Source organism: Prinia subflava, chromosome 5, assembly GCF_021018805.1.
Source record: "Prinia subflava isolate CZ2003 ecotype Zambia chromosome 5, Cam_Psub_1.2, whole genome shotgun sequence".
NCBI classification, from domain to species: domain Eukaryota; kingdom Metazoa; phylum Chordata; class Aves; order Passeriformes; family Cisticolidae; genus Prinia; species Prinia subflava.
In genome coordinates, this window is record NC_086251.1 from 6,356,803 (window position 1) to 6,384,561 (window position 27,759).

A 27,759-nucleotide genomic window follows, 5' to 3' on the forward strand; every position below is an offset into this window, starting at 1 on the left:
TTTTTTCTAGTTTCAGTGATTCTGGGATAAAGGAAGTTCTTCCTGGGGGATCGCAGCAGGAATGTAACCGCCCACCACATTTTCTGTAGAAGGGAGAATTCCAGCTCCTAATACTTGGGATGAGTGTTTGGCCATTCCTGTCTACTTTGCCTATCCCACTTAAAATCCGTCATCTCATCCCACAAACCGGTGGCTCTGTGCCCACAATCCCACAGCCAGCCCCTCACTACAGTAACCCTGTCCCACTCATCTCCCTTGGGCACCCCAAATTCCCATTTTTTGGGGGGCACGTTTGTCCCTCACTGCTGGAATCCGAACACCGAACCCAGCGGGGTTTGTGCCCACAGAGCGTGCGGAGGCACCCGGGCCGAGGTGTCACCACGACGGCACAGGCGCCGAGCTGGCAGCAGGTGCAGAGCCGGCGGCCTGGGAGGGTTTTTCCCGGGCACATTCCGCGGATCCAGCGCCCGGGGCACGGAGGTGACCCCTGCGGAGGTGGCACAGAGCCCGCTCCGTGTCCCCTCCCGCCATGCCCGGATGGAGCCACACGAGCGCCGTGGGCGTGGCCTCGCTGTCGATGACGTCACATGCCCAGAGACACGCCCCTTCCCATATCGGTGTCGCATCTTCGTGACGTCATCGCGCCGCGCCGCGGGCGGTGCGCGCGCCCGGAGCGGCCATGGCGGTGCCGGTGGCGGAGCCGGCCCGGGCCGGGCCCCGGCTGGGGATGGCGCTGGGGCTGGCGGCGGGCGCCGGCCTCTGCCTCGGCGTGCTCTGGGTCATGCGCCGCCGCTCCCAGGAGCCGGAGAGGCCGCCGCGCCACGGTGCGAGAGGGATCGGGCGGCGGGGAAGCCGGGTGGGGACGGGGGGAATGGGGCTGGAGCTGGCGTTGGAATTGGGGTTGGAATAGAGGGAATGGGGCTGGAATGGGGAAAAAGGGATAGGGAGGTACGGAACTGTAGTGGAGGAAATGGAATGGGGTTGGGATAGTGAGAATGGGGTTGGAATAGGAAGAGTAGGGGGAAACGCGATTAGAGTAGGAAGAATGGGGTTGTAATGCGGGAAATGGGGTTGGAAAAGGAAAAATGCGGGAAATGGGGCTGGAGTAGGGGAGTATGGGGATTGAATGCAGGGGATGGGATGGAATGAGGGAGTGGGGCTGGAATAGGGGAATATGGGGCCAGGATAGGGGTAAGTGAGTTTGGGGTGTTGGGCGTTTAGAAATGCTGATTCAGAACCCCGAACTTGCTGGGTTTCATCCACGTCTGTGCAAAACTTTGAGAACAGAAAGTGAGACTGTGTTTTTCTCAGTGGTTATGGAATAATGGAATCCTGGAATGTTTTGAGTGGGAAGGGACCTTAAAGCTCATCCAGTCCTACTCCTTGCCTTGGACAAGGACACCTTCCACCATCCCAGGTTGCTCCAAGCCTTGTCCAGCCTGGCCTTGGACACTTCCAGGGATGGGGCAGCCACAGCTTCTCTGGGCAACCTGTGCCAGGGCCTCAGCACCCTCACAGGGAAAGATTCCTTCCCAATATCCCACCTAAATCTCCCCTTCTCTAGCTTGGAGTTATTCCCCTGTGGCCTGTCACTCCAGGCCCTTGTAAAGAGTCTCTTCCCATTTTTCCTCCAGGCCTCTTCAGGCACTGGAAGGGGCAGCTGTGTCACCCCAGAGCCTTCACTTTTCCAGGCTGAACAATCCCAATTCTCCCAGCCCTTCCCTGCAGCAGAGCTGCTCCATCCCTCTGATCACCTTGATGTCCCTATCAAGATCAAGCCTCATATCCCCTGGCAACAGAACTGTGGCCAGATTTCCCTCCCCACTGGAATCCTTTCCTGCTCAGACCTAACGGCCTCGTTGTGCTCTGGTGCAGCCCAGTCCGTGCCCAGAGCGCTGATCCCGGCGGGAGCGGGCGATGGAGCCGTGCCCAGCCTCCTGCTGAGGCAGGACCAGCAGCTGGAGGTGCTGGAGCGCCTGGACTTCGTGGTGAGGAACGTGTTGGAGCTGAGGAAGGAGGTGGAGGAGCTGCGGAACAGCCTCCGGCACCTGGCACTGGAGATCGTGGGGGAAGTCAGGTACTGCCCCTCTCTCCTGGGCTCACAGCAGTCCCTCCCTGGCATGGGGAAACAGCCTCAGGATCCCAGCATCTGGGAATGCCTGGGCTGGGAGGGAGCTCAAAGCCCACCCACCCACGGTCAGGGACACCTTCCGCTATCCCAGGTTGCTCCAAGGCCCATCCAACCTGTCCTGGAATACTTGCAAGGGATGGGGCAGCCACAGCTCCTCTGGGAAATCCATTCCAGTGCTGCACCACCCTCCCAGGGAAAGATTCATTCCCTAGATCCAACCTAAATTTCCCCTCTTCCGTTCTGTCACTCCAGTTCCTGATGCAGAGGCTGGATGAACATCACATCTATGGATTCCGGATGGATTGTCCATGGATTGTCCGTGGAGGAGGATTTGCTTTTTTGCTGCAGAATACATTAGCTCTGTTTGAGTTTGTGTAAACAGGAGTAAACCACCTTGTGAATTCTTTGGATATAAAGGAAATGGGGTGGAGTCTGCTGGAGAGGAGAAGGGGAATAACAGCCATTTTCCTACCAGATATTGATTTCTCTTCCTTTCCCTCCAGGACCCACCTGGAAGAAACCCAGCGCATGACCCGCCGGAGGAAAATCATCTTCTCCAGGGAGAGAAGTGACTCCACAGGCTCCAGCTCCATTTATTTCACAGCCAGCTCAGGGAATGCCAACACAGATGATGGAGAGAGTGAAGGGGGGTAAGCAGAGCACTGGGACAGATGTTTTAGGGGATCTGGTGCCACATCTGGGCAGTTTAGAGCATAAAGAAGGGAATTTTCTTCCCCTACAGACGGTTTCAGTTTGCTTTTATTATAGTAAGTGTGTTACTGCCAGGGCCAGACTGAGAGATCTGAAATGATCCTGACTTTTAGAGAAAGGAAAAAAAATTGAGGGGTTTTAAATAAATAATTTGATTAGAGAACCTTGCAGGAGGAAGGGAAGTGCAAGTTCAACCTGGCAATGGAGCGAGAGTGTTTGGAAATCAAATTTCCGGACAACGTATATTATATTAAAGTGATCAAATCATCAAATCAGCGCACATCCTGAGGTGGAAGGGACCCACGAGGATCATCCAAGTCCAGCTCCTGGCCCTGCACATGACAGAAGAGTTGTGTGTGGTGTAAGAACGTCATTAAAAATGGCAGTATAGCTGCAGGTTTATTCTTGTTAGGTAACAAGCTCTCGTGCATCTGTGATTGCTGATTTTCTGAGGAAATGCTGCTCTTTTGTCCCTGAATCTGACCACTTTTGTAGCTTTTTGGGTATGGAAGTGTGTCCCAAAACAGGTGGTGCTCCTATATATGTTTTCCCAGAGCAGTTGGGATGAAATGTCACATGAAGAGGGATTTTAGAACAGTGGGAGCATTTCAGGGGGAATTTGGGCAGCCAGATGACCTGGGGGCTGGTGCCAGCTGGCATTTTAGCAGGGATTTGTCCTCCCAGGACAAAGGACAGGGATCTGTGACTGCCCTAAACTTGTGTTTATCTCTAAAAGCTGGAGCTGGTGAGGCAGCAGGGAGCTGCTGTGATCTCATTGGGGTTGTAGAGCTTCATTCAGCTCAAGTGGGTGTTGGAATGAGAGGGAAATTAGGGAGGGAGTGATTCACGATGGTGTAATAGGTAACGAGGCTGCAGAACAGATTTTGGAGCTGTGGAGTTGATTCTGAAGGCAGGACCTGGGTATTTGGGTAACAGCAGATGCACTGAGTCACCAGGGGGAGAATGGTTTGTGTAGAACTGCTGGAAAAGGGGGTTTTGTCCACACATCCCAGCCCTGGCTGTCCTCAGATCACAGAAAATTGTGAATTGTGACAGAGACCAAGAGTTCAGAGTTACAGAAAAGGCACCTCCTGAGGGACAGGGTGTATTTTACTGCAAAACCTCATTAATTTATTTGGAATCCAGTGGTGGTTGGTGGAGTCCTTACATTTTAGTTAACATCTGTAATTAGCTGTAATGACCAGTGTGGGGATTGGTGGATTAGCAGCTCTCACCTGATTTAAAACTGGAATCTTAGATAATGCCTCACTCTGGTCCTACACAGAGAGGTATAAAAATGTCAGTCAGGTTAGGACCAGCTGCTGCCTGTAGTGTGCAGTGTTGTCTTCTAGGGATGTAAATGTGCTTGAAAAGTAACATTTTCAGGGTAGGAAATGTAAATTTTGGAAAAAAAAACATTGAAGCTTTGGAGCAGGCACTGGGAGGAAGAATGAGCCTGCTGCCAACCAATGGATTTCAGGCAGGTGTTCCTCGCTGACAGCTGAATTCTCTCAGTGAAATTCAGAACCAAGAACCCCCATTTCAGCTTTATTTTGTAAACCACATGGGCATGAGCAGCTTCTCCAATTTCAGACCACATCCCCAAAAATCTCCCAGGAGTTTTCAGGGGGGTTGTGCTGCTTAATTTCCCCGCGTGGCTTTGGGCTTCTTCGCCTCCTCTTTCCATGGGCTCTATTTTCCTTCAGGATTGCTATATTAAGGCATTCCCGAGCTTTCCATCATTGTGGAGTCAGGAAAACAGGCTGGTAACACCTAAATCCCTTAATCTCCCTGAAAACTTGGGGTTTCCTTGTTGCTTTGAACTGGCAGAAAACAGTTGTTTTTTGAGCTGAAGGACCAAAACCTTGGCAGCTGCCAGTAAAATGTTGGGGGTTAGGATGAGGAAATCAGGAAATTCGAGGAGTTTGTGTGTAATTACTGGAAATTGGAGGTGGTCTAGAGAGCTAATCATGTCATTAATATTAAGAAATGTAAATAAATGAGGGGTTTAATCTGAGACAGAGCCATGCCAGTGTCACCTACCCTTGTGACTGATGCATTATCCATTAATTCAACATCATCTCCAGCATGACATCCTTGCTTTCCTATCTTTGCAGTGTGAGGCTGGTGCTTTATTTCTTGCCTTAAAGTGTTTCAGGACGACGTGGTGGGGTTTTGAATGCCTGGGTGAGGGTTGGAGGCTGTGGTGAGGGAGCAGAGAGGGGAATTCTTTAGAATTAGGGATGGGTCTCGGGAAGCTTTGATAGCCAAATGTGTCTTGTTATCTGAGTGTGGGCAAAGCCCTGTCACTGCCTCCTTCAGATAAGGGCTGTGTCACATATCTGTGTCCCCAGGCAAAGGCAGGGCCACAGGGCTGTCCCTGGGAGGAGGAATCAGCCAAGACAGAGGGAAGGACAGCTGGAAGTACCCAGTGTCCCTGGAGTGCAGGGAACTCAGTTCCAGCAGAGCTGCTTAAGTTCTCTTGGGCAGTTACTGACTTTAATCAACAAAATCCCTGTGTTGAAGTGCAAATTTTGAAATGACTGGCCAGTTTGTGCCTGTTGTGTAGTTAAGAGTTTGCAGGTAAAAGTGAGGGGCACAGATAGTCTTGTTTGAAAAGAAATCAGCTCTGTAAGTAGACTCCCTTGTGCTGTGGTACCACTGTGTAATGCTGGTTTAAATTTTAAATTCCCAGCTTGAGTGCTGGGGCAGCTTAATTTTCACCATTTTCAGGAGCTTTGATCTGAGCTTTGCAGAATCACTGAGGTGGGAGAGAAAAAAAAGTCGTGGAGTCCCACCAGGACCTCCATAATCCCTCGTGTCCTGGTTTGTTTGCTTCAGCTGCTGGTCATTCCCTGGGTTTTTGCACATGTGGTGACCCCTTGCTGCTTTCCTTGCTCGTGGGGCATGGTCCTGGTGGTTTTCCTGCTGTTGTGCAGCCTTCCAGGTGGCAGTGGGAGCAGGCTGTGTAGTGTTTGATGTTCAGGGTGGTGGAGGTGTGAGGTGTTGCCAGGACAGCTGTTGTGCCTGAAATTCTGAACAGGCTAAAACCCTCCGGTGTTATATTTTGCACAGGGATTGCTGAAGTTCCCTTTTATCACCTGTATATTTAACTGCATTGTCCTGGCTCTGGTTTTAGCTGTTTAATTCTCATATCCTGAAGTTAGAAAGGCTGAGAGGGAGGAGCTGACAGGGTGTGCAAGGGAGGTGGGGACAGTGATGGTTTGGGTGGGGAAGGGACCTTAAAGCTCATCCAGTGCCACCTCCTGCCCTGGGCAGGGACACCTTCCATGGACCAGATTGCTCCAAACTGATTTGGCACTTATCTTTGTTGCCACCTTCATCCTTCAGCTTTCTGAGGGTGATACCTGAAGTGAGGTTGTGCGAGACGCTTGGTTTGTGCAGTTTTCTCTGGGATAAGCTAAGACTTAGAAGCTAAGACTCTCCCTCTCCTGGGGAGTAGCTCCTCAAACTGCTTTGGTGATGTTTTTTCCCCCCAAAGTTACAGCACGGCCAACGCCGAGTCCGACTACGACCGGGAGTCGGAGCGGGAGAGCGAGGAAGGGGAGGACGACGTGAGCTGCGACACCGTGAGGACTGTGCGCAGGAGTTCCCTGGATCTGCTCTCCGAGGATGAGGGCCCTCTGCCCCTGGAGTCCTCACTGGAGGAGGGGCTGGGGCAGCTCCTGGAGCAGGCTGACCGCCTGCACAACGGGGATGAGCACGACAGGAGAGAGGGGTTCCAGCTGCTCCTCAACAACAAGCTCGCGGTAAAGGTGCCTTGTATTTTCCAGCGCCAGGGGAGGGTCAGCTTGGATGTCAGGAGGGATTTCTTCACTCAGAGTCCAACCTGTGACTGATCCCCACCTTGTCATCCAGCCCAGAGCACTTAGTGCCACATCCAGTCATCCCTTAGGCACTCCACCACCTCCCTGGGCAGCCCCTTCCATTGCCTGACCACCCTTTCCGAGAAGAAATTCCTCCTGGTGTCCAGCCTGAACCTGCCCTGGCACAGTTTGAAGCCATTTCCTCTTGTCCTATCCCCAGCTCCCTGGGAACAGAGCCGGGTTCCCGCTGGCCGCCCCCTCCTGTCAGGGAGTTATGGAGAAGGGAAGAGGTCCCCCCTGAGCCTCCTTTTCTCCAGACTGAGTCCTCCCAGCTCCATTCCCTTCCCTGGACATGCTCCATCCCCTCCCTCACTGCTTTTCCTGACTTGAGAAGCCTAGAGCTGGGCACAGCACTGGAGGGGGTCAATCCCTGCTGTCGCTGTAGGACACGAAAAAAGATGAGAGACTCCAAATATTTCAGAAGGCGAAGAGTATAGAAAAAGCTTTATTTGTTACTTCTTACTGCTTTTTATAAGGTGTTCTGATACAGACTTAACATGATGGGTGAATAGGAATGACACCTCTCTAATCCCATTGGTTAAACTAGAGAAACAGCTAAAATGTTTTCTTTGAGAACTAGAAAGGCAAAACGTCACGTGGAGAAAGATGGTTTTGAGAAAGGGTACTTGTTTGCCAAGATTGCTTTGAGAAGAAGCTTTCTTGAGAAATTTTCCCTTGGGAAAAAAGTTAGCAGCTGCTAGCAGGCTGAAGTATCTCAGACCCAGAAATACCAGGCCCACACCCTGCCCCCACACCGAGTTACAAACCTGCCCTCACTTCCCTCTGCTGGGTTCTGCTTAGGTTCCTTTGGAACCGAGGCATTTTTAAAGGCTTAGAAACCCCCCTGCATGACTGGAGCTGCGAGTGCGTGCCCAGCCCTGGTTCCTGACTCCCCTGTGGGCTTGTCTGTCCCTGCAGTACGCCGGGCAGCAGGAGTTCCTGTGGCGCCTGGCGCGGGCGCACAGCGACATGTGGGAGCTGACGGACGACGCGGACGAGAGGAGATCCTACGCCACCAGCGGTAAGGAGTTCCCTGCTGGCCACAGCAGGGCTGGCACTCAGATCTCCACCTGCCAGCAGGGCCCTGGATTTATTGGTTTGCCCTAGAATCTGGTTTTTAAGGGAGTGGGAAGCCGTGCTTTAAACAAAATTTTGTGTGTTTAAGAATTGAACTTTCAGAATGAGTCTATTTAGACTGAGAGCTACTTAGAGCTGGGAGAGTTGTTTCTCAAACCTATTGTCCATTTCTCCGTGATACTAAAATCATAAAATGCATGTAAAATAAACAAGCTTTGGCTGTAGTCGATTTGCTCTGTTGCCAGCATGAGCAGATATAAAAACAACACCTATTTATAAATTTGCTTAGGGGAGTTGTTTTAATTTTATTCCCTCCTTCTTCTTGACTACGTCAAAGGTGTCTACAGGGTTTTAAGTGAGTCAGAATAGAACAAAAATCATCTTTATTATTACAGTTAGGATGTGCAACAAAAGATACTAATCTAAATAATTTGTCTTGTTTATTATGCACATAACTAAATATAGTTAGATAATACTGTAGCTTATACAATTACTCTTTTCTGGGAATCAGTGGAGCCATTTAAACATGGAATTCTGAGTTTTATATTGTCCTTTTACCCATCAATAGGTACTTAGTTTTCAGCTTTTTGAACCTGCCAGAGGATAGAATGATATATGGGATGTTTTCAAGCCAAATGCATTATCAAATTAACAAATACGTGACTTTTATGCCGTTCTGTTACTCTGAGAGCCTCAGAGAAAGAAAGCAGCTGAATTTCTTACCTCTGACTCCTTTTTTTTGTTCCAGGGAAGGAAGAGCTGGAACTCGCCTTGCCGAAATGGGATCAAAGTGCTGAGTGCCACCAGTGGTAAGTGACTTTTTACTTCTTGCTTTTAAGAAGTGTAGGGAAAGGACCTCGAGGTTCTTGTGAGCTGAGCTGCAGTTAAAAATAACAAATACAACCCCCCCCACAAACTCATTTGCTCTTACTTGCACTGTGCCCCACTGGTGGTGTTTTTCCATTTTTAACAGCTTTGCTTACTTGGTGTAAGGAATAACGTGACAGACAGTAGGTTTGGTTGTGATGGTGGGAATAAATTTTGGGTTTCTTACACCAATTTAATTATGAGTTTCTCCCTGAAGAGTTCTGGAGGAAAAGCTCCCAAGTGGAGCTGCTTTGAGGCAAGAGGGGGTGTGTTTCCATCAGCCAGGCCTAGGAGTGTGGGCTTGGTGCTGTGCCAAAATCCCTGTTTTCCACTTAATTCTGGAGGAAGGAGATCCATCACTCTTAGCAGACAGGCTTTTAGAGTCTCCTGGAAGTGTTTTCTGGCACTGCTGGCTCTGCTCCCATCACCCTGCAAGGCCCCTGACCTGGAAATGAAGGGACACAGCAGCACATCTTTTTATTTAAACAAAAATATTTTATATATTTGTTCCTTGCTGGAAGAAGAGATGATCTGCAGTTCAGCCAAGCAGTTGTGACCAACATTTCTGCACAGGGTTTCAGGAGGAGGCAGGAGAGGGGGAAGGACCTTGCTCCCTTCTTCCAGCTCGTGTGTGGGATTTTTAAATGTCCTTTATAAAAGCTACTCCAGAAGAGAGCTGGAGGAGTGGCACAGATATTTGTGGAGATAAGGAAATGTGCTTTTCTGTGACTCTGATGAATTCCTCCATGAATGGTGTTTGTCAGCAGTCTCTCTGAAGGACTGACAACACTTAAATTAGAATAAAAGGGGTTTTTTTTCTTCTTTAATGAAAATTATTGGGAAAATAGGTTGCTGAGTGTCTTTACCAGACAAGATCTGTTCTTTTGCAATGAGTAAATTTGCTTGAAGGATTGTTTTCAACTACTGGCATCTGAATAAATGCCTTTATTATCTTGAACTATATTTCATCTGTTGGTAATGAATTACTGCTCTCAGTTAAGGCTTTGATAGGAAGGAGGAATTTGGGAGCAGTAAAATCTCCAGCAGATCATGGTGTTGGGCTCTGTCTGCTGGCTTAACATCTTTGAGTGAATGGGGTTTAGTTGCCAGGGTGAATCTTAAAATTTGTATTTTACAAAGCCAGGTTCCACTCCAGTGTCCAAATACTGACAGTTTTGCCTTGGAATTCCAAGTTTGGGACAATTCTTGGCCCCTCAGACCCCTTTCCCAAACAGGGATAAGGTTTCTTCCTGCACAGCTACATCTTGTTTCCAATTCTCCAGGGCAGCTGGAGAAAGGAAACAGCAGAGCAGCATGTGGGAGGCGTGGGATTTCTTGGGAATGAATATGTAATTCCCTTTATCAGCACACAAATTACTATTTTCTGGCATGAATAGAACAGGAAATTATTCCCTTCCCAGCTCTGAAGTGGTCACAAGCTGGCTTAATTGCAGTCTTTCTTTATGCTAATTGAATTTACCCTGGGGAGAAAAAACAGCAGAGATTTTAAAGCTTTTTTGGGGTGGATTTGATGCCCCAGCTCTTGGGAGAAGCGATCAGAGAACATTGTTCACATTTATTTAAATTACAGTTTTATTCTGTCATATTTCTCTCTAGTGACTAATTCCCTGGCTGAGGACCCTAATCCTTTATTATCTTCTGTCATAGGGGAATAATTTTTTATCTCTCACCACTCATGTATTGTCTTTCCAATATTCTTCTCTGTCTTCCTTATAGTTTTTCATAGAAAATTGGAGGAATTCAGTGCAGGACACAAGCTGGGGGAGTGGCATGGCTTTGTGTTGGTGTGATGGTCCTTTGCATTCTTTCTTCTACACACAGCAATAAACATCATCTTTCCCACTGTGTCTGAATTGCCACTTTAATAGAAATATTCCCAGTTATTTTGCTGCCTCTCCACACAGGCTGTGTGAGGCCTGATGGTGCAGGTCTCACGGGCTGCGTTTTTTCTCTGTGTGTGCATCATTTCATGTTGATTTTCTGTTTTATCAGTTGCCTCTTAAAAGTTTGTGGATTCCTTGTGCTGGTTTTGGATGCTTATTCATTGTCTTCTGTGCTTGTTATTTCCTTCTTGTGTCCAAATCATTCCCAGTTTTCTGAGGTGCCGAGGAAGACAAGAGGTGCTTTGCCTGCAGTTATCATTGCAAGGAAGCTTTCTCCCCTCAGTGCCTCGTTGTTGTTCAGTCATCACTGACATTTTAAAGAAACAAAGAAAGAAAATAACTGGGGGAGGGAGGTATTTCTGCTGGGGAGTCAGTGCTGTCTACAGCTGCTTTTGGGGTTGGAAGGATTTGGCAGCAGGAGGAAAAGTGGTTTCTCAGGAGTGACAGGGAGAGCAGTAAGTGTGTGGGGCTGTGTCTGGCCTGGCTTTGGGATCTGCCAGGCACAGAGGAGAGGCCTCTCATGGCTCTGTTGTGGCCATGGAGTGGGGGACAAAGCTCTCCTTGTAGTCACTGCTGTTGGAAGCTGGCCGGTCCCAAGGGAGCCATCTCTGGGCAGAGTGGAGCAGGAATTTGGTCAGGGCTGCACAGACAAGCCAGCCTTGTGCAGAGGGACTGATCTCTGCCCCTGTTGCCCTTGGGAAATGTGGGAGTTGTGTTGGGCATTAATTGCATTTAGTGCCTTAAGAGTAGATTTGTGTATGGGAAGTGAAGGATTTACAGGGAATGATCTTAGAGCCTCTCTGCTCCTGACCTAAAATTACCTGGTTTTTACCTTGGATTTAGACACCAGAGTTGTTCTCTGATTGTCAAAGATCCCTAAGCAGGTAGAATTTTTGTCCATTTAAACTGATTTCTCCATGAGCTGATTTCAGCTGTTGAGTAGGAGAGAGCAAATTCCCAGGCCTGTTCTTGCTTTTAGGGATGGATGGATGGATGGGTGGGTGGGTGGGTGGGTGGATGGATGGATGGATGGATGGATGGATGGAGCATCAGTAGTTGCACAGACCTTTCAGAATTGAATTGAGAAACACCTGTGGCCTTTTAGAATTCCCAGCCCATTCCCTGTGGGTGTTTGCAGCACAACTGCAAGCACAAGGCAGCAGTTTCAGGGATCAGGAGAGGAGAGTGAGCTGTGGATTTGCCTTGGCTTCCATTCCTCTTGCTAAAAGTAATACTGGAAGTGCAACCAGAGGGGTTTCAGAGAAATCTGAGGAAAATTCTGCAGGTGCTGTGTCAGGAGCTGTAGTTTGAGTTGGACATTTTGCCCTGGAAATAAAGCACTGCCTGCTGAGAGCCATCATTGTGGATGGAATAATAAGCTCCAGCCCCCTTGGAGTTACCCTGTGTGTTATGGAGAAGTGGGATTGGGTTGGATGAGTCTCCAAAATGTGCCCTTTCTCCTGGAGAGTCTGGCAGTTTGGTGGAACATCTTGATCACCAGCCCTTTTCGGTTCCGTGGGTACATCTGGCTGTCCGTGGGCAGATCCTGGATTTTTGAAAAGTCACAGCATTGCGGATATGCCTGGGAGATGGCTTTATTTTAATACCTGGCAGTGCTTCAGGATTTAACTCTTGGTGCATCACTGCCCTGATCTGGCCAATTCTGAGCCAGATTCTGGATATATGAGCCCAGCATTTTCTGTTCTGCAGGCAGATGAAATGGGGAATTTGCTGTCAGTGTGACATGGGGCAGGAGCAACTCTAGGAATAGTTGTTAGGAGATAGTTCAGAATGTAGTGGAGGGAAAATGGCATGGAATTAGAGCTGTCTGAATGCATCCCCCTGACTTGTCTGCCTTGGAAGGTGAATTCAGAAATATGAACATCTAGAATACAGGAGCTCTCCCATATGGATGTTTGTGGGCCATAAGGAAGGGGGAACATCAGCCTTTCCCACTTTTTCCTTCCATCTTGTCTCCCCTTTGGAAAAGCCTAAGCTTTTTTTCCCAACCCTTGCAGGATCAGCTGGTCATTAATTTCAGGTTGAGTCACTGGGAATTCTGCTGTCTGTCCCAAAGTACTAATTCCCAAATAAATTCTTATTTTAACTTTTGGTTCTTGCAGTCTAAATACCTGCCTGCTAATTCCCTGTCCCCTTACTCAAGTGCAGGGATTCACATACATCTGCCCAGTGCACAGGAGGATGAAAAACTGGGAATGCTCATAAAATAGTGGGAGAACTGTCTTGTAGGTGGTTAAAAGGGCTAAGAGCTGTGTTTGGGCTAGCAGAGCACCCTGACTGTGGAGGGGACGTGCTGGAGGCTCTGTATTCCATGGCAGAGTCCTGCTTCCAGGGAAGTCAGGGTGCAGAACCCAAGAAATCCTTCACAGTCCTGAGCTTGGGGATTTAAGCTGGAAGATCAGGCTCTCTCTGCTGGGGTTTCCTGCTTCCACAGAGTTTATTTTCTAATAAATGGGGAAATCCTGAGCTGAGATTCCTGTGAGAATTGGTGTGTCAGCAGCTTAAAGAGGAATCTGGCTACTGCTTAATGAAGAGATATCCTAAGGAAAGCTCTGGATGGATCTGAGCAGTAATGCACAGGACACCCGCTGGTTACTGGGGGTAAAAATCTGCATAATCATGATTTTTAATCTGTCCTGGTCCTGCTGCTCAGCCCTCCTGCACGTCCCTAGTGCCTCTGGTGGCGCTTATCCCGAGGCATCCCATGGAATGAGCTGGAATGAATGCCAAGCTGAGCAAGCAGGGGAGAGAACAGCAGACAGCACAGCCTAAAATCCCAGAAGTGCAGAGTTGTGGGTCTGAAAATCCCCAACAGTCCAGTGGCCCTGAACCTGGGATCAGCAAAGCTGGGTTGGGAAGAATCATCTTTCCTGGGAGTACAGTGAAAAACCAGATCAGGCGTCTCTTCCCATATATATTTTTTAGTTTATTTCATGGCACCAAAATAGGACTAGAATTTAATTTACTGCTGCTTTTATGGGTTTTTTGTCAACATTTCACCAGGCTGTTAAAAAACCCTGGAATTTATATTTGACGTGAGACAACTGTGTGATTTATTGTCTAGGAATATTTTATCTCATGATCTTAGAAAATAAGCTTTTTATTGGCTTCTATTTCTCAACCCCTGTCGTATTCTGGTTAGGGATGTTTAGTCCAGGCTGTTTGTTGGGATACAAACTGGAGAAGATCCTAAACACACTTACTCCATCATCTCCACACAACATAGTGGGGCAGTGGAGCTTTTTTTCTGGCTGGCAGGAAAAGTGTATTTTGTCCCATAATACACTGGTCTGGTAATCCTTGCCATTAACATGAAAAGTAAGAATTTTAGAGCTGATCTAGAGCTTTTCCACAAGAAAGTTAACAAATGAAAGGAAGAGATTTAAGGCAAAATGCTAAATTGTTCAGGAGACGCAGCTTTGTGCTGTAACTTACACATTGGAGCAGTGACGTGTGAGGGGATTTGTGGGATTTTGTGACTCTGAGGAAAGTGTAATTGGAGATTTAAAGGTCTTCTGACAGATTCCTGCACATCTGCTGTGGTTAATCATCCCAAAGGATGCTTTGGGAGATTGATGTTGGTATCTGTGGCAGTACTGGGGAGTGGGTGTAGGAAATGGGGATTTTTATTTGCATCTTTCTGCTTTTCAGCTGTATTTTTTGCAAGAATGAGCCATGTTATTTGCCTGTCTGTTCCATTTGATATTTTTTGAGCCAGACTCGGAGAAGGGATGGAAATATCCTCCACTCCCAGAGCTCTCACCTGAGCAGGATAAGAGAGGCCAAACTTCCATCTGCATGTTCTGTCCCACTTGAGAGCTCTCTTTGCTGTTGTTGTTTCTTGGGAAATGATGCAGGGAGGGAGGTTTTGAACCGTTCTGATGCAGGGAGGCGAGATGGGAGGGCGCAAATCCACAGGGAATCAATCCTGAATTTCACGGCTCCTGCAATAACTGCTTTTGCTGGGGCCTTGCTTCTCAGGCTCACAACTCACGGTCTCTTACTGGACAAAACTAAATGGCTTTGCACCTCCAACACTGAACATGTCATTCTGTTTCCCAGCTGCAGGATGTGGGTAGGTTTTCCAGTGTTTCCCTGGAGGTAGAACCCCGTGTGTTGCAGCTGGGCTGCTGCGTAAGGAGCTCGCTGTGCCCCGTAGTCCATTAGAGCTGCTGGGACTGTGCCTCTTGCTGCAGTAGCTTCACCCTGCACTGCTCTGTGTTGTGGCACAGTTTTGCCTGCTCAGAGGAGCAGTTGCACTGTGGAATTGCGCTGCTCCTGGTTTTTAGCAGTGCAGTGAGTTTGTGTCACAGCCAGCCCCTCCCGCTGCCTCATCCTTCGAGCCCATTCCTTCCTGGGTGCTGCATTTTTGCTGCTTGTGTCTCTTCCCTGTGAGGGATGTGCTGTATTCCTTGTTTTCCCCACTAAGGTGTGAAGCTTTCATGCACTTCACAGAATCCTGGGATGGTTTGGGTTGGAAGGAACCTTAAAGCTCATCCCGTTCCACCCCTGCCATGGGCAGGGGCACCTTCCACTATCCCAGGCTGCTCCAAACTCTCTCCAGCCTGGCTTTGAGCACTTGTAGACCTTCCTTCTGCAGCCATGGACAGCAGGGACGTGTGGATTTTGTGTGGATTCAATCCCAGCTGGCTCATGCAGGTGTCTCCCCATGCAGGTTTGCCATCCTTTGTGGGCAGGTGTCAGAATACGAGAGCATTCCCAAGCGCATCCAGGCTGGATATGTTTTCAAGGTGAGTGGCCAGGAGGTGCTGGGCTTTGTGTGAGTATCAAACAACACTCATTTCTGCAGCAGGAAATGGGGAAAATTGGCTCCAGTTCTTCTTAGGGAAGCAGTAGATCTCAGAGATGCCCTGAATGGGTGGTTTGGGGTGAGGAGGCTGATTCCAGCTGTGCCTTTTGGGGATGACCTGCAATTTTACACACTATAATTGCAGAAAAAAAAAGAAATCATGCAAATGAATTTAGGTAAAGGATGAGACCTAGAGCTTGAAACATGGAATTATTATGTGGTGACAAGATACAGCACCAGTTTGTCTGCAGTAGCTGCCTGTAAAGAACCCTCATCCTCCCAGGATGCAGTTACTGCTCAAAGAGGACTTCATTTGCCTCAGATTCCCTTTTTTTATTCCTATTACTATTCCTAGTATTATGATGCCTTGTGGATGTTCCAGAGGAGAAGGATATACATGGAACAGGCCACAGGTAACTGTTTCCCCCTCAGCCTTTGATGTGATCAGTGAGGTTATGGCAAAGCTCTGGAGCAAGAATAAAATGCAGGGCAGCTTCTTTGTGTGTGTGTGTGTGTGTACAATAATTCCTGTCCCAGAGGCTGGAGAACTGCTGCTTTTCCTTGCTCACTGAATCCACTCTAAGAAAAATCAGAGTCTGTAGATGTAATTTTATTGATTTTGACACTTAAATTGTGGGTTTCTTCCTTTCCTCTTTCTCCACCTGCTCTCATGGGTATTTTATTTGCTTTTGACAAAGATGTGATGAATGTTGGTGATGCTTTCCCACAGGAACACATTGATAAAGCCATTGCCCTGAAGCCACAGGACCCACAGCTCCACTATCTCCTGGGCAGGTGGTGTTACCAGGTAACAGAGTTTATTTTCACCTCCTGGGCAGGACTCTGAAGGGTTCAGAGCTCCAGCCTTGGTTTTTTAGTCACTGCTGGTGGCATGGGGAGCGAAATGGCAAAGAGTGGGTCAGGAAAAGCCCAAGCTGCAAACTCCTTTCCTGTTCCCAGTGCTTTACTCGGTAAAAACAACCTTCCTTCCATCCTGTGAGCACACAGGAGTGTGGCCAAGGCCATCTGAGGAGCTTCTGCTCACAGTGTTGGTGTGTGACGTGTCACATGTGTCCCCCTGCCACACACAGAGTTGGAGGCACTGGAAGCATGTGCCAGCTGCTTCATGCTTCCTGATAGGGAAAAGCTTGGAGTCAGATACCACCAATCAGATTTAGAGTCTAAAAAAGGGAATAAAAGTCTTCAGTGACTGTTGCTGTTCCATTTGTGCCATTGGAAAGCACTTTGTTGGGAATGGAGCCACAGTGCAGAGATTGTAAGTGAGATAATTGACAGTGGGAATTACAGAGCAGCCCTGAGCTGAACTGCTGGGAACTCCTGGCTCTTTTCCTGTGTGGAAAAAGAGCCTTCCTTCATGCTCAGCCCGGAGCTGCTGAAGCTGTGGAATAAAACTGTGGATGGAGAAGTATGGTAGTGCATCATCTAGTCTGCGTGGTTAGAATTACACAGGATTAAACAAGGTATTGTCAGAGGCAGGTGGTGGACTCCTCATCCCTGGAGGTGTTCAGAGAATGCCTGGAGGTGGCACTCAGTGCTCTGGGCTGGGTGACAAGCTGGGGATTGTCACAGGTTGGTCTCCAAGGGCTGGGAGGGTTTTTCCAATCTGAGTGATCCCATGATTATCTGGTGGGAAGGCTGCAGCCTGTCTCTCCCAAGGAATCTCAGGATGGAGGGAGCAGGTTCTTGTGGAAGGTTTAGGCTGGGAGAAGGGAAGGCACAGGTGGGGACTGGTGTGGCTGCAGCATGCCAGGTTGGGATTTGGGGCCATCCAAATCCCAGATGCATGGAACTGCAAAAGCTGACTTGGGACAAGGGCGAGCAAATCAGGTTGAATTCTGTGGCCGGACTTGGATACTCCATCAGAATATTCTGACACTGCCGAGGAGTTTGGCTTCCTCCCGGGTGCAGGAGCAGCTCCCAGGGACTGGGCAGGCCCTTGTTCCTGTGCTGTTGTCGGGTGGATGGGGCAGGTTGCCCTTTTCTCTGTGCAGGTTGCCCACCTGGGCTGGCTGGAGAAGAGGACGGTGTCGGCACTGTTTGAGGTGCCCCCGACGGCCACGGTGCAGGACGCGCTCCAGAACTTCCTGCGGGTAAGGAAATCTGGGAATCCGCCAGGAAAGGGCCTCAGTGACCTGTGCAGCTCACAGGGATGGGAGTGCTGTGCATCCTCCCTGGTGCTTCCCATGGCCTGGGAACTGGATGGAAGGAAACTGCTGAGAGGGAAAGCTGTGAAGCACCCCTGTTCCCAGACAAAAGAATGGGATGTTGAAGATGTCAGAATTACAGCCCAAAGTGTTGGGAATTGGTTTGGGGGGGTTGGTTTTCCTTTCTAAGGCTGCACAGTGATTCCTTGCTCAGTACTGGATACATCTGTGCTTCCAGGGTCTGGGAGCTTGGAGCTCCTCCCTGAGAATATTTTACTTAAAGCCTGGCTGACCTTTCCATTTCAAACTTTTCTAGACAACCACTTGAAGGTTTCAGGGGCATAGTGCTTTATGTATTTGTTAGGATTCTCCTTCCTGCCATCTATTTTTTTTCCTTTAAAAGCTGCAATGAGCCTTGTGTAAGAATTAACTGTGTCCTTGCATGTCCTAATGTCTGCTCTTCCCTGTCACACCCTCCTTCTGTTCCTGTAGGTCGAGGAGCTGAGCCCAGGGTTTTCCAAAGCAGGAAGAGTTTACATTGCCAAGGTAACCACTCACTTCTTGTTTGTTCAGAGGGTAAGAAATACTTGTATTAGAAATCACCTTTGCCTGTAAAGTGCTGACCAGGTGGAAAATACTCCATGCAGTAAGGATGGTAATACTTCCTTTTATCTTTTAAATCTTTTTAGGCCAAATCACCTTGTGCAGAAGCTTTAAAATTCAAGGGTTTTGCCTTTGAGTCACCCAGTGGAGCATCCCTGGTTTTTACCAGATAAAATTCTGTATAAAGCAGGAATGGTGACTTGGCAGCCATGAACTGGAGGTTTAATCCTTCCCCACCACGACTTTTGTGGTGATACAGCCAGGGAATCATGGGGAGAAGTAAAGGATAAAGTATTTCTCTTTCCCTGTCCAGCAGGGGAGTCTTGAGCCCTCTTGCTGAGGGGTTTTTAGCACCCATTTCCTTTTCCTGGGTGTATTTCATGGTCTCCAAAGCCTCCAAGACTCTCTGGGCACCCAAAATCTTCCTGTTCCCAGAGGGATCATGGTGCCTCAGCTGGTGGTCACATGGAGAATATTTCATACCTGTTTTGGGACCTGAGACTTCTGGACATAATATTTATTACATTTTCAACAGGCTGGGGAATGATGTGCTCCCAGGACAGGTTTTGTGGAGAAAATGGTGTGAGGAAGAGGGCAAATAGCAACTGGAAATCGAAGCAGAGCTTTGGAAAGGGTGAAAACCACAGAGACACCTTAAAATGTCCAAGCAAAACCCAATCTCCTTGCCCAAAATGAAAGGGAGTCATATTGGGTATTCCAAGATCTGGTGGTGCTTCTGAGGCCTTGTGGCTGAGGGATACTGCAGGAAATGCCAGTGCAAAAGGTTAAGAGGCACAAACAGCTCTTTTTAGCAGCTGCCCAGTTCCATTTGCTGCCTGTTTGTTCCCATTTAACCCTTCTCCCGTTGCCATTTTCCCTTCCCAGTGCTACAAGGACCTCGGGAACATCTCGGCGGCGGTGCTGTGGATGGACCTCGCCTCGGAGCTGCCAGGGAACACCAAAGAGGTAACGCTCAGCAGGGAGCAGAAATGGATTCTGCCCCTCTGCTCCGCTCCCCTGAGATCCCAGCTGGATCACTGCATCCACAGGGAGGACAGGGGGCTAATCCAGAGGAGGGACAGCAAGGGGGTTGGAGGGATGGAGCACCTCTGCTGTGAGCAAAGGCTGAGAGGATTGGGATTGTTCAGCTTGGAATAAAGAAACTTTGTGGTGCTCTAATTGTGGCCTTCCAGTGATGGGAAAATGGAGAGAGACAATTTACAGGGGTCTGGAATGACAGGAAAAGGGGGAATGGCTTCAAACTGAAAGAATTATGCTTGGTTCAGGTATTAGGAGGAAATTCTTCCCTGTGAGGGTGGGGCGGCCCTGGCACAAGTTGCTCAGAGGAGCTGTGGCTGCCCCATCCCTGGAAAGTGTCCAAGGCCAGGTTGGATGGGGCTTGGAGCAACCTGGGATAGTGGAAGGTGTCCGTGCCCAGGAACTGGATGGCCTTTAAGGTCCTTTTCAACCCAAACCATTCCAGGACTCCATGATAAGCTTAAGACCTGGTTTGGGGTTGGAGAAAAAGAAGGGAAAAGGTATTTCTTACTTGTTTTAATTGAGCTGTACATCTATCTATTTCCCTCTTGCATTTCCAGGACGTAGAAAGTGAGAGGGAGCTTGAGGAGATGCGCTCAAACTGGGAGGAATAATTTTGAGAAAACTCATCCCACTGCAGAGACAGTAAAATTCCAAATGGATTTCATGATCCTGACAATTCCAAGTACACTTCGTGGATAAGCAACAAGAACTTGCAGGAAAACACCCAGCAGCACATCCAGGAAAACATCTTGGAATTAATGGATAAAATCGTGGTTTATTTTCTTTTGTGCAGCACTGCATATGTTTGATTTTAGGATCCCTAAAAATGTTACATTCCTTAAAAAAGGGGAGAATGTGGGGGTTTATAGGTAGAGTTAGTGATATAAAAATATCTGTGGTTATATATATATATGGCAGATATATGTGAGATAGATACTTTGTGATATAAATATGTATTATATATTTTTATATATGTGTGTATAAATATATATATTTATTTGTATTATATATATATGCACATATATATTTTATATCACACACTCTGCCTGTTGGAAAGCTTTGCTGGTGAGCTTCCAATTCATTCCAAAGGAAAACTTGAGCCAAATTTTTTTCCAGTTTATTTGTATTCTCTTTTCTATAGTAATTAATGGAATGAGTTATAGTAACTGAAAAATGCCTTTTGTGGATGTTTTTGAGAGATCAGTTTCCAAGCGGGACTAAGGAACTTTTCTGTACAATCCAGACTGGATTTTAAGAGGTTCATTAGTCAAAGAAATGAGGAATAGGATTTTCAACTTCAAGATTTTCTCCCAGTTTCTGTCTTCCCTCACACAAGGCTGAAAACTTCTGTCCCTCCAAACTGTGCTGCTGTGGTTTAGATGGAATTACTGAGTTTGGGAAGTAGTTCTTGACCAGAGAACAGGTTACAGGAGTGGGAATATCTTGTGGCAAAGACGGTGTTTTGCTGTGATGATCTTCTACCACTGACCAGATTAATTCTCTTTGAATTAATTATCTCCTGGACTAACGAGGCAACGCCGACAACTGACATTCCTCTTGCAGCTCCTGGGGACCAAACAGGAACAGGGAATTGTGCTGGATGATGACACAGATGGGGAAGGAAAACATATTGTGGAATTCCCCACATATTTATCAAGGCTTTGTTGATATCCCTTAAAATTCTAATGGCAGCTACTAAACACTAATTCCTGAATGTCTGTTTCATGCTGGGCTGATTGTGAGGTGTAAAGTGAGGAGTGTGAGAGTAAAACATTCCTTAAAACACCTTTTTTCCTTTGCACTGTGGTGGGTTTGTTTCTTCCTGAAAATAACACTGAAGGGGAAAATTTGCATTTAAAACTTCCTGAATTGCAGGGCTGGGTGACAGCCTCGGGGCAGGCACTGGCCACGGCACGAACCTGGGGGAGGGTTGGGAGGATTTGGAGTGAAGGGCCTGTGCTCCTGCCATCGAAGATGTGGCCTTTGGCTCCTGTCAGGAATGTGGGGGCAGCCCCGGGAGCAGCTGCAGGTGAGAGCTGGGGCAGTGTCTGAGCCTGAGCCAGCTCAGGGCAGGGTTTGCCTGTGGGGGTTGGCCCCACACGCTGAGTTCACCCAGGATCAGGGGGACAGATGCTGCATTTTGGGCACCCTGAGAGTTTCTGTGCCCCTGGAGATTTCCTGCTGGGCTGTGGCAGTGCAGGGAGCAGAATGAAACCTGCACCTCCCGTGGGCATTGCTGGCCTTTGTCCCTGCTGTGCCACCAGAGCCTGGGAATTGCTGCTGTCACTGCCACTGCCACCCCTGGGGCTGTGTCCTCCTGCAGCCCCTGCCAGCCCCACACACAGCTCCAGGGGTGCCTCTGGGCAGTGCTGGGAGTGTTTGCTGGGAATGGGCCCCAGCCCTGGAGGATCCTTTTGTTCCAGAGCAGACAGAAAGAGCTTTGGGGCTTGTCAGCTTCAGAGTTGGATTGCAGCAGTCCCTGAAAGGAAGAATGGCAGTGAAGTTTGTCAGAGTGGTGCTTTCAGAGCCCACCTAACAGTGTTTGCTTTGTGCTGGAGGCTGTTGTGCATTTGCACTGCAGGGAATGAATGTCCCTTCCCAATTCAGCCCAGCAGATCCCAAAGGCTTTTCCAGGAGTATTTATCCTTCACTTCCCTTTGTGATAATCTCCACCCTGCCATGAGCCATTCCTTGATCTCTCCTGGAGAAAACCCCACTGCAGAGGCAGTTTGCAAAGGAGCCCCGAGCTGTGTTTGGAGCAGGGAGTGCTGAGAGCTGCGTCTGCCTGTGCTGGCCCAGCCTGGCAACATCCACAGGGAACAGCCTGGGCAGGTGGGATTGATGGAGCAAAATCCCTGCAGGGAAGAGGCTTTCTCCTGTGAACTTTGGCAATCAGCTCATTTCCCCCAGGAAGCATCACTGACAGCAGCATGAATGACAAGACCTGTGCCCACTGCTCAGGATTCACCAGCCAAGATCAAGAGCAAAGGTTGGTTTGGGTCGGAGGACTTGAAATAACTTTGAAACAGAAGAAATCACCTTTTTCTTCTTCCTTCCTTTCTTTCAGATGCTGGAATTGCCTCTGTGGATGTGCACTGAGCTCTCACTGCAGGGGACTGCCAGGCCTTAATCTCTGTGAGTTCATGTTCTTCTCACTGGGGAATTGGAAATAATTATTAATTGCAGAAATGTTTTCTGAAACCCCTCCCCTTTGCTGATAGATCTTCTCCTTCTGCCTTGGAATTTACAGCTGTTCCCTGCTGCCATTTGCCTGAATTCCTTGCAGCTCCTAACTGGGAAAGCCTGGGATAGCTTAGAGGGGGCAGGGTGACATTTTTAGCTGAAAACCTGGGGCAGTTGAGAGGGGACACAAGAACTGTTTGTGCAGGAAAATGGGAGGGGATGTGGAGGGGAGCGAGGGGGCATTTTTGAGGGAAAAGCTGAGGTGATGTTTAGGGGAAAGAGTGAAAATTTTTGGAGTAGAAAGGAATTAATCAATACCAGAAGGAAAATGTTGGGGGTAAACCTTGATTCTGTCTATAGGGGACAGAATGAATATTTTGAAGTAAAGATGAGGTACTCAGTAGTAGACAAGTAAGGAAAATTTTGGAGGTAAAACTTGACAAAATCTCAAGAGTAGAGAATGAACAAATGGGGTGATGAGTAGTGGGCATGTAGGGAAAATTTGGGGGCTAAATCTGAGCTAATCTCTAGAGGAGAGTATGAACCTACTGAGGTAACGTGAGGGAATCAGTTGTGGGCACATGGGGAAATTTTTGGGTAAAAAATGATATGAAAAAATCTGTAGAGTGAACATTTTGAAGTAAAAATGAGGTACAGAATGGACAGTTTTAGGGGTAAATCTTGACAAAAGCCACATGGTAGAAAGTAAATAATATTGAAGGAAAAGTGAGGGAATCAGTTGTGGACAGGTAGGGGAATAGGGGGGAGCAGAACTTGAAATAATCTAAAGGTTGACAAATATTTAAGGTAAAAATGAGGTAATAAGTTGTGAACAGGTAAGGAAAATTTTAGGGGTTAAACTTGAGTAAATCTCTAGGAACAGAGTGAACACTGACATCAACTGAGGCAGTCACTGGGGGTAGGCAAGGAAATTTTGGGGGTAAAACTTGGGAAGATCTGTAGGGTAGAGAATAAACACTGTGAGGTAGAAGTGAATAGGAATCAACATTAGGTAGAATTTGGGGAGCAAAGCCTGAGGTAATTAGGTAGGAACAATAAGTGTTTTGGGAGAAAATCTGACAATTTGCAGGGGACAGAGTGAACATTTGAGGATAAGAGACAGAACCTGTGTGGTTTTGGTTTCAAAATGTAGTTAGCGTACAGGGAACATAATGGACATTTTGGTAATAAAATCTGAGTCAATCTGTAGAGGAAAAAAAATGGATATTTTGAGGTAAAAAGGAGGTAGGTAATCAGTATGGGGCAGCTAGGAAAAATTGAGGGGGGAGAATGTGAGATTATCTCTAGGAGAGAGCAGGAACATCCTGAGGTTAACTGAGGGAATTGCTGTGGATTACAGGTGGGTAAATGTGGGGATAAAACTTGAGGAAATGTCCAAAGTAGAAAATGAATATTTTGAGGTAAAAATGAGGCATTCGGAGGTGGAGAGGTAGGGAAAATATCAGGGGTAAAATCTGAGGTGATCTGTAGCAGAGAGAATGCCCTTCATGGAGTAAACTGTGGTAATCAGCTATGGAGAGGTAGGGAAATTATTGGAGGGGGTAAAAATGCAAAGCATCCATAGCATAAAGACTGAAAATACTGAGGTGGAAATGGGGTAATAGGTAGTGAACAGGCAGGGAAAATTTTGGGAGTAAAGCTTGTAATCTCCAGAGTGGAGAAAGAAAGCTTTCTTGTAAAAAATGAGGAAATCAGAATGGGACAGACAGGGAAAATCTGGGGGGGAAATCTCAGGTGATCTCAAGGTGAGGGAATGAGTGTTTTGAGGTAAACTCAGCACTCACTGTCCTCCTTCCTTGGCAGTAGCTGGCAGGGAAGGAGAAGGGTCCTCAGGCTGGAGAGGGGCAGGAGAAAAGCACTGTAGGCAAAGGAACGTCCCTGGCATCACCAGGGCCCCTGTGGGGAACAGAATGGGCACTCTGGGAGCACATGGAGCTGCCTGGATTGTCCCTTTGGGGCTGCTGGGACTGAGGGAATTCCATCCCTGTGGCTGCTGACATTTTCAGCCCAGGGCCTTTGGCTGGCAGGGCAGCACAGAGATTGTTCCCAGGCTGGGGCCCAGATTTGGGGTTCAGTATCAGCTTTGCTAGTTTATAGGAATTATACCCACAGCCCAACATCACCTGCTGAATTCCCACTGGAATAACCTCCCAGTGCCTCCTGGAGTGTGGATATTCCCATGCAGAGCTGCCATTGAACACCAGCTGTGCCAGGAACCAGCAGAGGTCCCCAGGAAGCTCAACAGGATCAGGACAAGGACAGATTTCTATTTCATACTATTGGCTATTTATAACCCTCATCCCCCAGCCAAATGTTTCTCCCCCAAAATTTTCCATCTGCTTACTACTTATAACCTTATTTTTACCTCAAAATGTTCATTCTACAGATGTCCCTGGGGCCCTTGGCAGAGCTCCCTGGGATTCAGCAGTGCCACCCCTGAGCTGGGCTCAGCTGATGTTCTCCAGCAGGAGGAGGCGCTGGCCGGACGCGCTCCCTGTGCTGGGGCAGCCCCTGTGCCACGGGAGGACATCTCTGCCTGCAGGAGCTGCTGAGCTCATTCCAGAGCCTCGGGAGGGGCCTCTGGGAGTTCCTTTCCCTCAGGAAAGGGCTGCACATCCCTGTCTTCAGGGCACCTGCACTGGGACCAACCTGGGAAAGCTTCCCAGCAGTTCTGCAGCTCCAGCTGGCTCCCTGAGAATCTCCAACCTTATTCCAGACGAATTTCTCTGACTCTGACCTTTCATTTCAAGGCATCTCCGAGGGCATTGCTTGGGATTCAGTTTCTGGGAGGGAAATTCCCTTGGCTTTAGCCCTGCTGCTGGAGGATGTCCCCAGGCTGGAAGGGAAGGGATGGGGCTGGCTGGGATATACCTGGTGGGGGTGTGGGAGCTCCAGGAGGTGGCACCGGGAATTGCTGTCTGAGCTCCTCTGCAAACCCAACGTGCCGACATTCCCAGGCATTCCAGCTGTTCCTTGGGCTGTTTTTGGGATGTTCGTGGGCTCTGTCCGGGCTGCAGCATCTCCGGGTGCCTGTTGAGAGCAGCCCCCGGCCGAAAAGCCGCGGGCAGCCCTTGGTCCGTGTCCATCCCGGCGCTGCCCGGGCATCCCAGCGCCCCTCCCCGGGCTGTGTTTGGCCGCTGCTGCCGCGGGCGGGACACTGAGGCACAGCTCCTCCCCTGCCAACACCGAGGACAGCAGGGGCTGCTTCCCTTCCCGGGGCTCCCGGCCTCCTCCGGCCCCGCGTTCCCGGCCAGCCGGGACACCCGGAGGGAGCACCAAGGAACGTTCCTGGCAGGAGCAGGAGTCCCCCAGGGCTCCCTGCAGCTCTGGGCAGAGCAGCAGCCCCGGCCTCAGCCCCACCCTGATTTTGGGCTGGGAACACTGACCTGCAGCAAAGGCCCCTCTGCAGGCAGGAGCAGCCCTGGCACTCTCCAGAAGAACTCTGGCCACGGAGCACGGGAACCCTCAGGGCTTGTGCTGCTCATTTCTCCCTGGAAAGGGACAGGGCTGAGCACCTTGCCAGCCCTCAGGGAAGTGCTGGATGAGACAGGAACTCGGGTTATGGGAAGAGTTTTGTGCTGTTACACAACTGTTCACCTGTGTTGTTCCATGGTCAGGTGTGGCCATGGAGCTCTGCCCTAATGGGCATCCCAGGGGCTGCTGTGGGAAGCAGTATTGGCATAAAAGACGGAGCCGCACTGGCATGGGAATTCCCTGGCTGGCACGTGGCATTCCCATCGCAGCCAGGACATTGCCATGACCCGAGATTGGCTTGGGTGGAGCAGGGTGCTGAAAATGCTCGGGCTGGGGGTTCCGTCCCCAGATGAGCCATTCACATAAGGGTTCAACTTGGTGCTCCTTTTGTGTCCCTTTGCACTCCGGATATCTTACAACCTGGAAATAAAGAGTAAACAGTTTTCACTGGCTTTTGAAACGCAGAGGTTTTCTCATTGGAGAGTGCGAGCCACCGAGACAGTACGGGAAAGGAGGGAGAGCATCAGGCCTTCCCCGGCAGGTGTGCCAGAGGAGCGCCCCGAGCCCCGGCACGGCCCCGCTCCCGCCCCGGGCACGGTCGGAGCAGCAGCGGCAGCGCCGGGCTCGGCCCCAGCGCCCGGCCCGGAGCGGCTCCTCCGGCCCGCGGCGCTGCGGCCGCGCTCGTTCCGGGGGCGGCGGGCGGGAGCCCCCGGGGGTGCGGGCCCGGGGAGCGGCGGCGGGCGCGGGGCGGCTCCGCGCAGGGGCCGCGGGGCGCTCGGGGCGGGGCCGGGCCCGGGGCGCTCCGCGGGCGGGAGGAGCCGCTGCGGGGCCGGCCCTGCCCGGCAGGGGGCGACCCGCGGGGCGGGCGGCGCTGAGGGAGCGGCGGCGGCCGGGGGGTCCCGGGCCGGTACCGGCGGTCCCCGGGCCCCGCCGCTTCCAGCCGGCATCCAGCGCCTGCTCCGGGGAAGCGCCGCTCTCCTGCCGGGCCCGGCACCGGCACAGCCCCGGCTCCCCGCGGCCGCAGAGGGGTTTGCCCGGAGCCCCAGCGGGACCCCAACCCCGCGCCGGCCGCAGTCGGAGTAGCAGCGGCAGCGCCGGGCTCGGTCCCAGCGCCCGGCCCGGAGCGGCTCTTCCAGCCCGCGGCGATCCCGGTTCTGATCCCTGCCCCAATCCCGCCCCGGTCATGCGGCCTCAGACCCGCAGCCCGCTCGCCGAAGGAGAAGCGGCTTCACCCAAATCCCCGCAGACACTGGCAGGACCCGGAGCCGACCTCTCGGTCCCGGGTCCTGTTCCCGGCCCCACCTCAGCGCCTCGAGCTCCGCGCGGCGCCGGGAGCAGCCCCCGGTCCGCAGCTCCGCGCAGCGCTCCGAGCGCCGGTCCCGCCGCATCCCGGGCTGAGCCTCCACTGCAGAAAGCGGCGCGGGCGCGGCTCCGCCGGGATTTACGGGCGCGGGCGGGGCGGGGCGGGGCCGGCTCAGGTGTGAGGGGCGGGGCCTGCACAGGTGCGCGGGGCCCCAGAGCGCCTGCGCGGGGCGGGGCCGGGGGGGATTTAAACCCTGGGAATCGACTTTAGAGCCATTTGCCCCTCGGCGCTCGGTGGGGCTGGATGCTGTCCGGCCGGGCTCTCTATATCTCTATCTCTCTCTCTATTTCTTTTGCTTTTTAGTTCTCTTTATTTCTTCTTATTTGTGTTTCTTTTTATCTCTTTTTCTCTATAGCTCTCCTTTCTCCCCTCCCTTCCTCCCCTCCCCCACCCCCTACTCCCTCCCCCCCCCAAACCCCCCCCTCCCTCTCCCCCCTAGCCCTCCCCTCCCTCCCCCCCCGGGCCGGTCTCCCCCTACCCCCCTCCCTTATCCTCCTACAC

The 27,759-nt window shown here is 50.1% G+C and overlaps 1 protein-coding gene and 2 long non-coding RNA genes across 6 annotated transcripts; 2 read left to right on the top strand and 1 right to left on the bottom strand.

The window, feature by feature from the left end:
• RMDN3 (regulator of microtubule dynamics 3) lies at positions 1-21,682 on the top strand. Of its 2 annotated transcripts, none has more exons than XM_063397873.1 (12): positions 1-824; positions 1,876-2,077; positions 2,635-2,781; positions 6,345-6,618; positions 7,648-7,750; positions 8,555-8,615; positions 15,274-15,349; positions 16,139-16,216; positions 17,421-17,519; positions 18,066-18,119; positions 19,062-19,142; positions 19,775-21,682. In XM_063397873.1, the coding sequence occupies exons 1-12, from the start codon at positions 680-682 to the stop codon at positions 19,826-19,828; spliced, it is 1,374 nt and encodes a 457-aa protein (XP_063253943.1). In that variant the 5' UTR covers positions 1-679; the 3' UTR covers positions 19,829-21,682. The 2 variants fall into 2 exon arrangements, with proteins under 2 accessions (XP_063253943.1, XP_063253944.1); XM_063397874.1 differs by having other exon boundaries at positions 17-824; positions 6,345-6,612; positions 19,775-21,678.
• On the bottom strand, positions 20,321-27,621 carry LOC134550935 (uncharacterized). Of its 2 annotated transcripts, XR_010080486.1 has the most exons (6): positions 27,198-27,621; positions 26,019-26,315; positions 25,808-25,912; positions 25,293-25,451; positions 22,257-22,372; positions 20,321-21,696 (listed from the first exon to the last, which is right to left on the bottom strand). It is a non-coding gene; the product is annotated as an uncharacterized LOC134550935 (long non-coding RNA). The 2 variants fall into 2 exon arrangements; XR_010080485.1 differs by having other exon boundaries at positions 25,293-25,912.
• LOC134550937 (uncharacterized) lies at positions 21,704-25,286 on the top strand. Of its 2 annotated transcripts, none has more exons than XR_010080488.1 (3): positions 21,704-22,206; positions 22,285-22,352; positions 24,808-25,286. It is a non-coding gene; the product is annotated as an uncharacterized LOC134550937 (long non-coding RNA). The 2 variants fall into 2 exon arrangements; XR_010080489.1 differs by lacking the exon at positions 24,808-25,286 and adding an exon at positions 24,534-24,799.
• Positions 27,622-27,759: the final 138 nt, after the last annotated feature.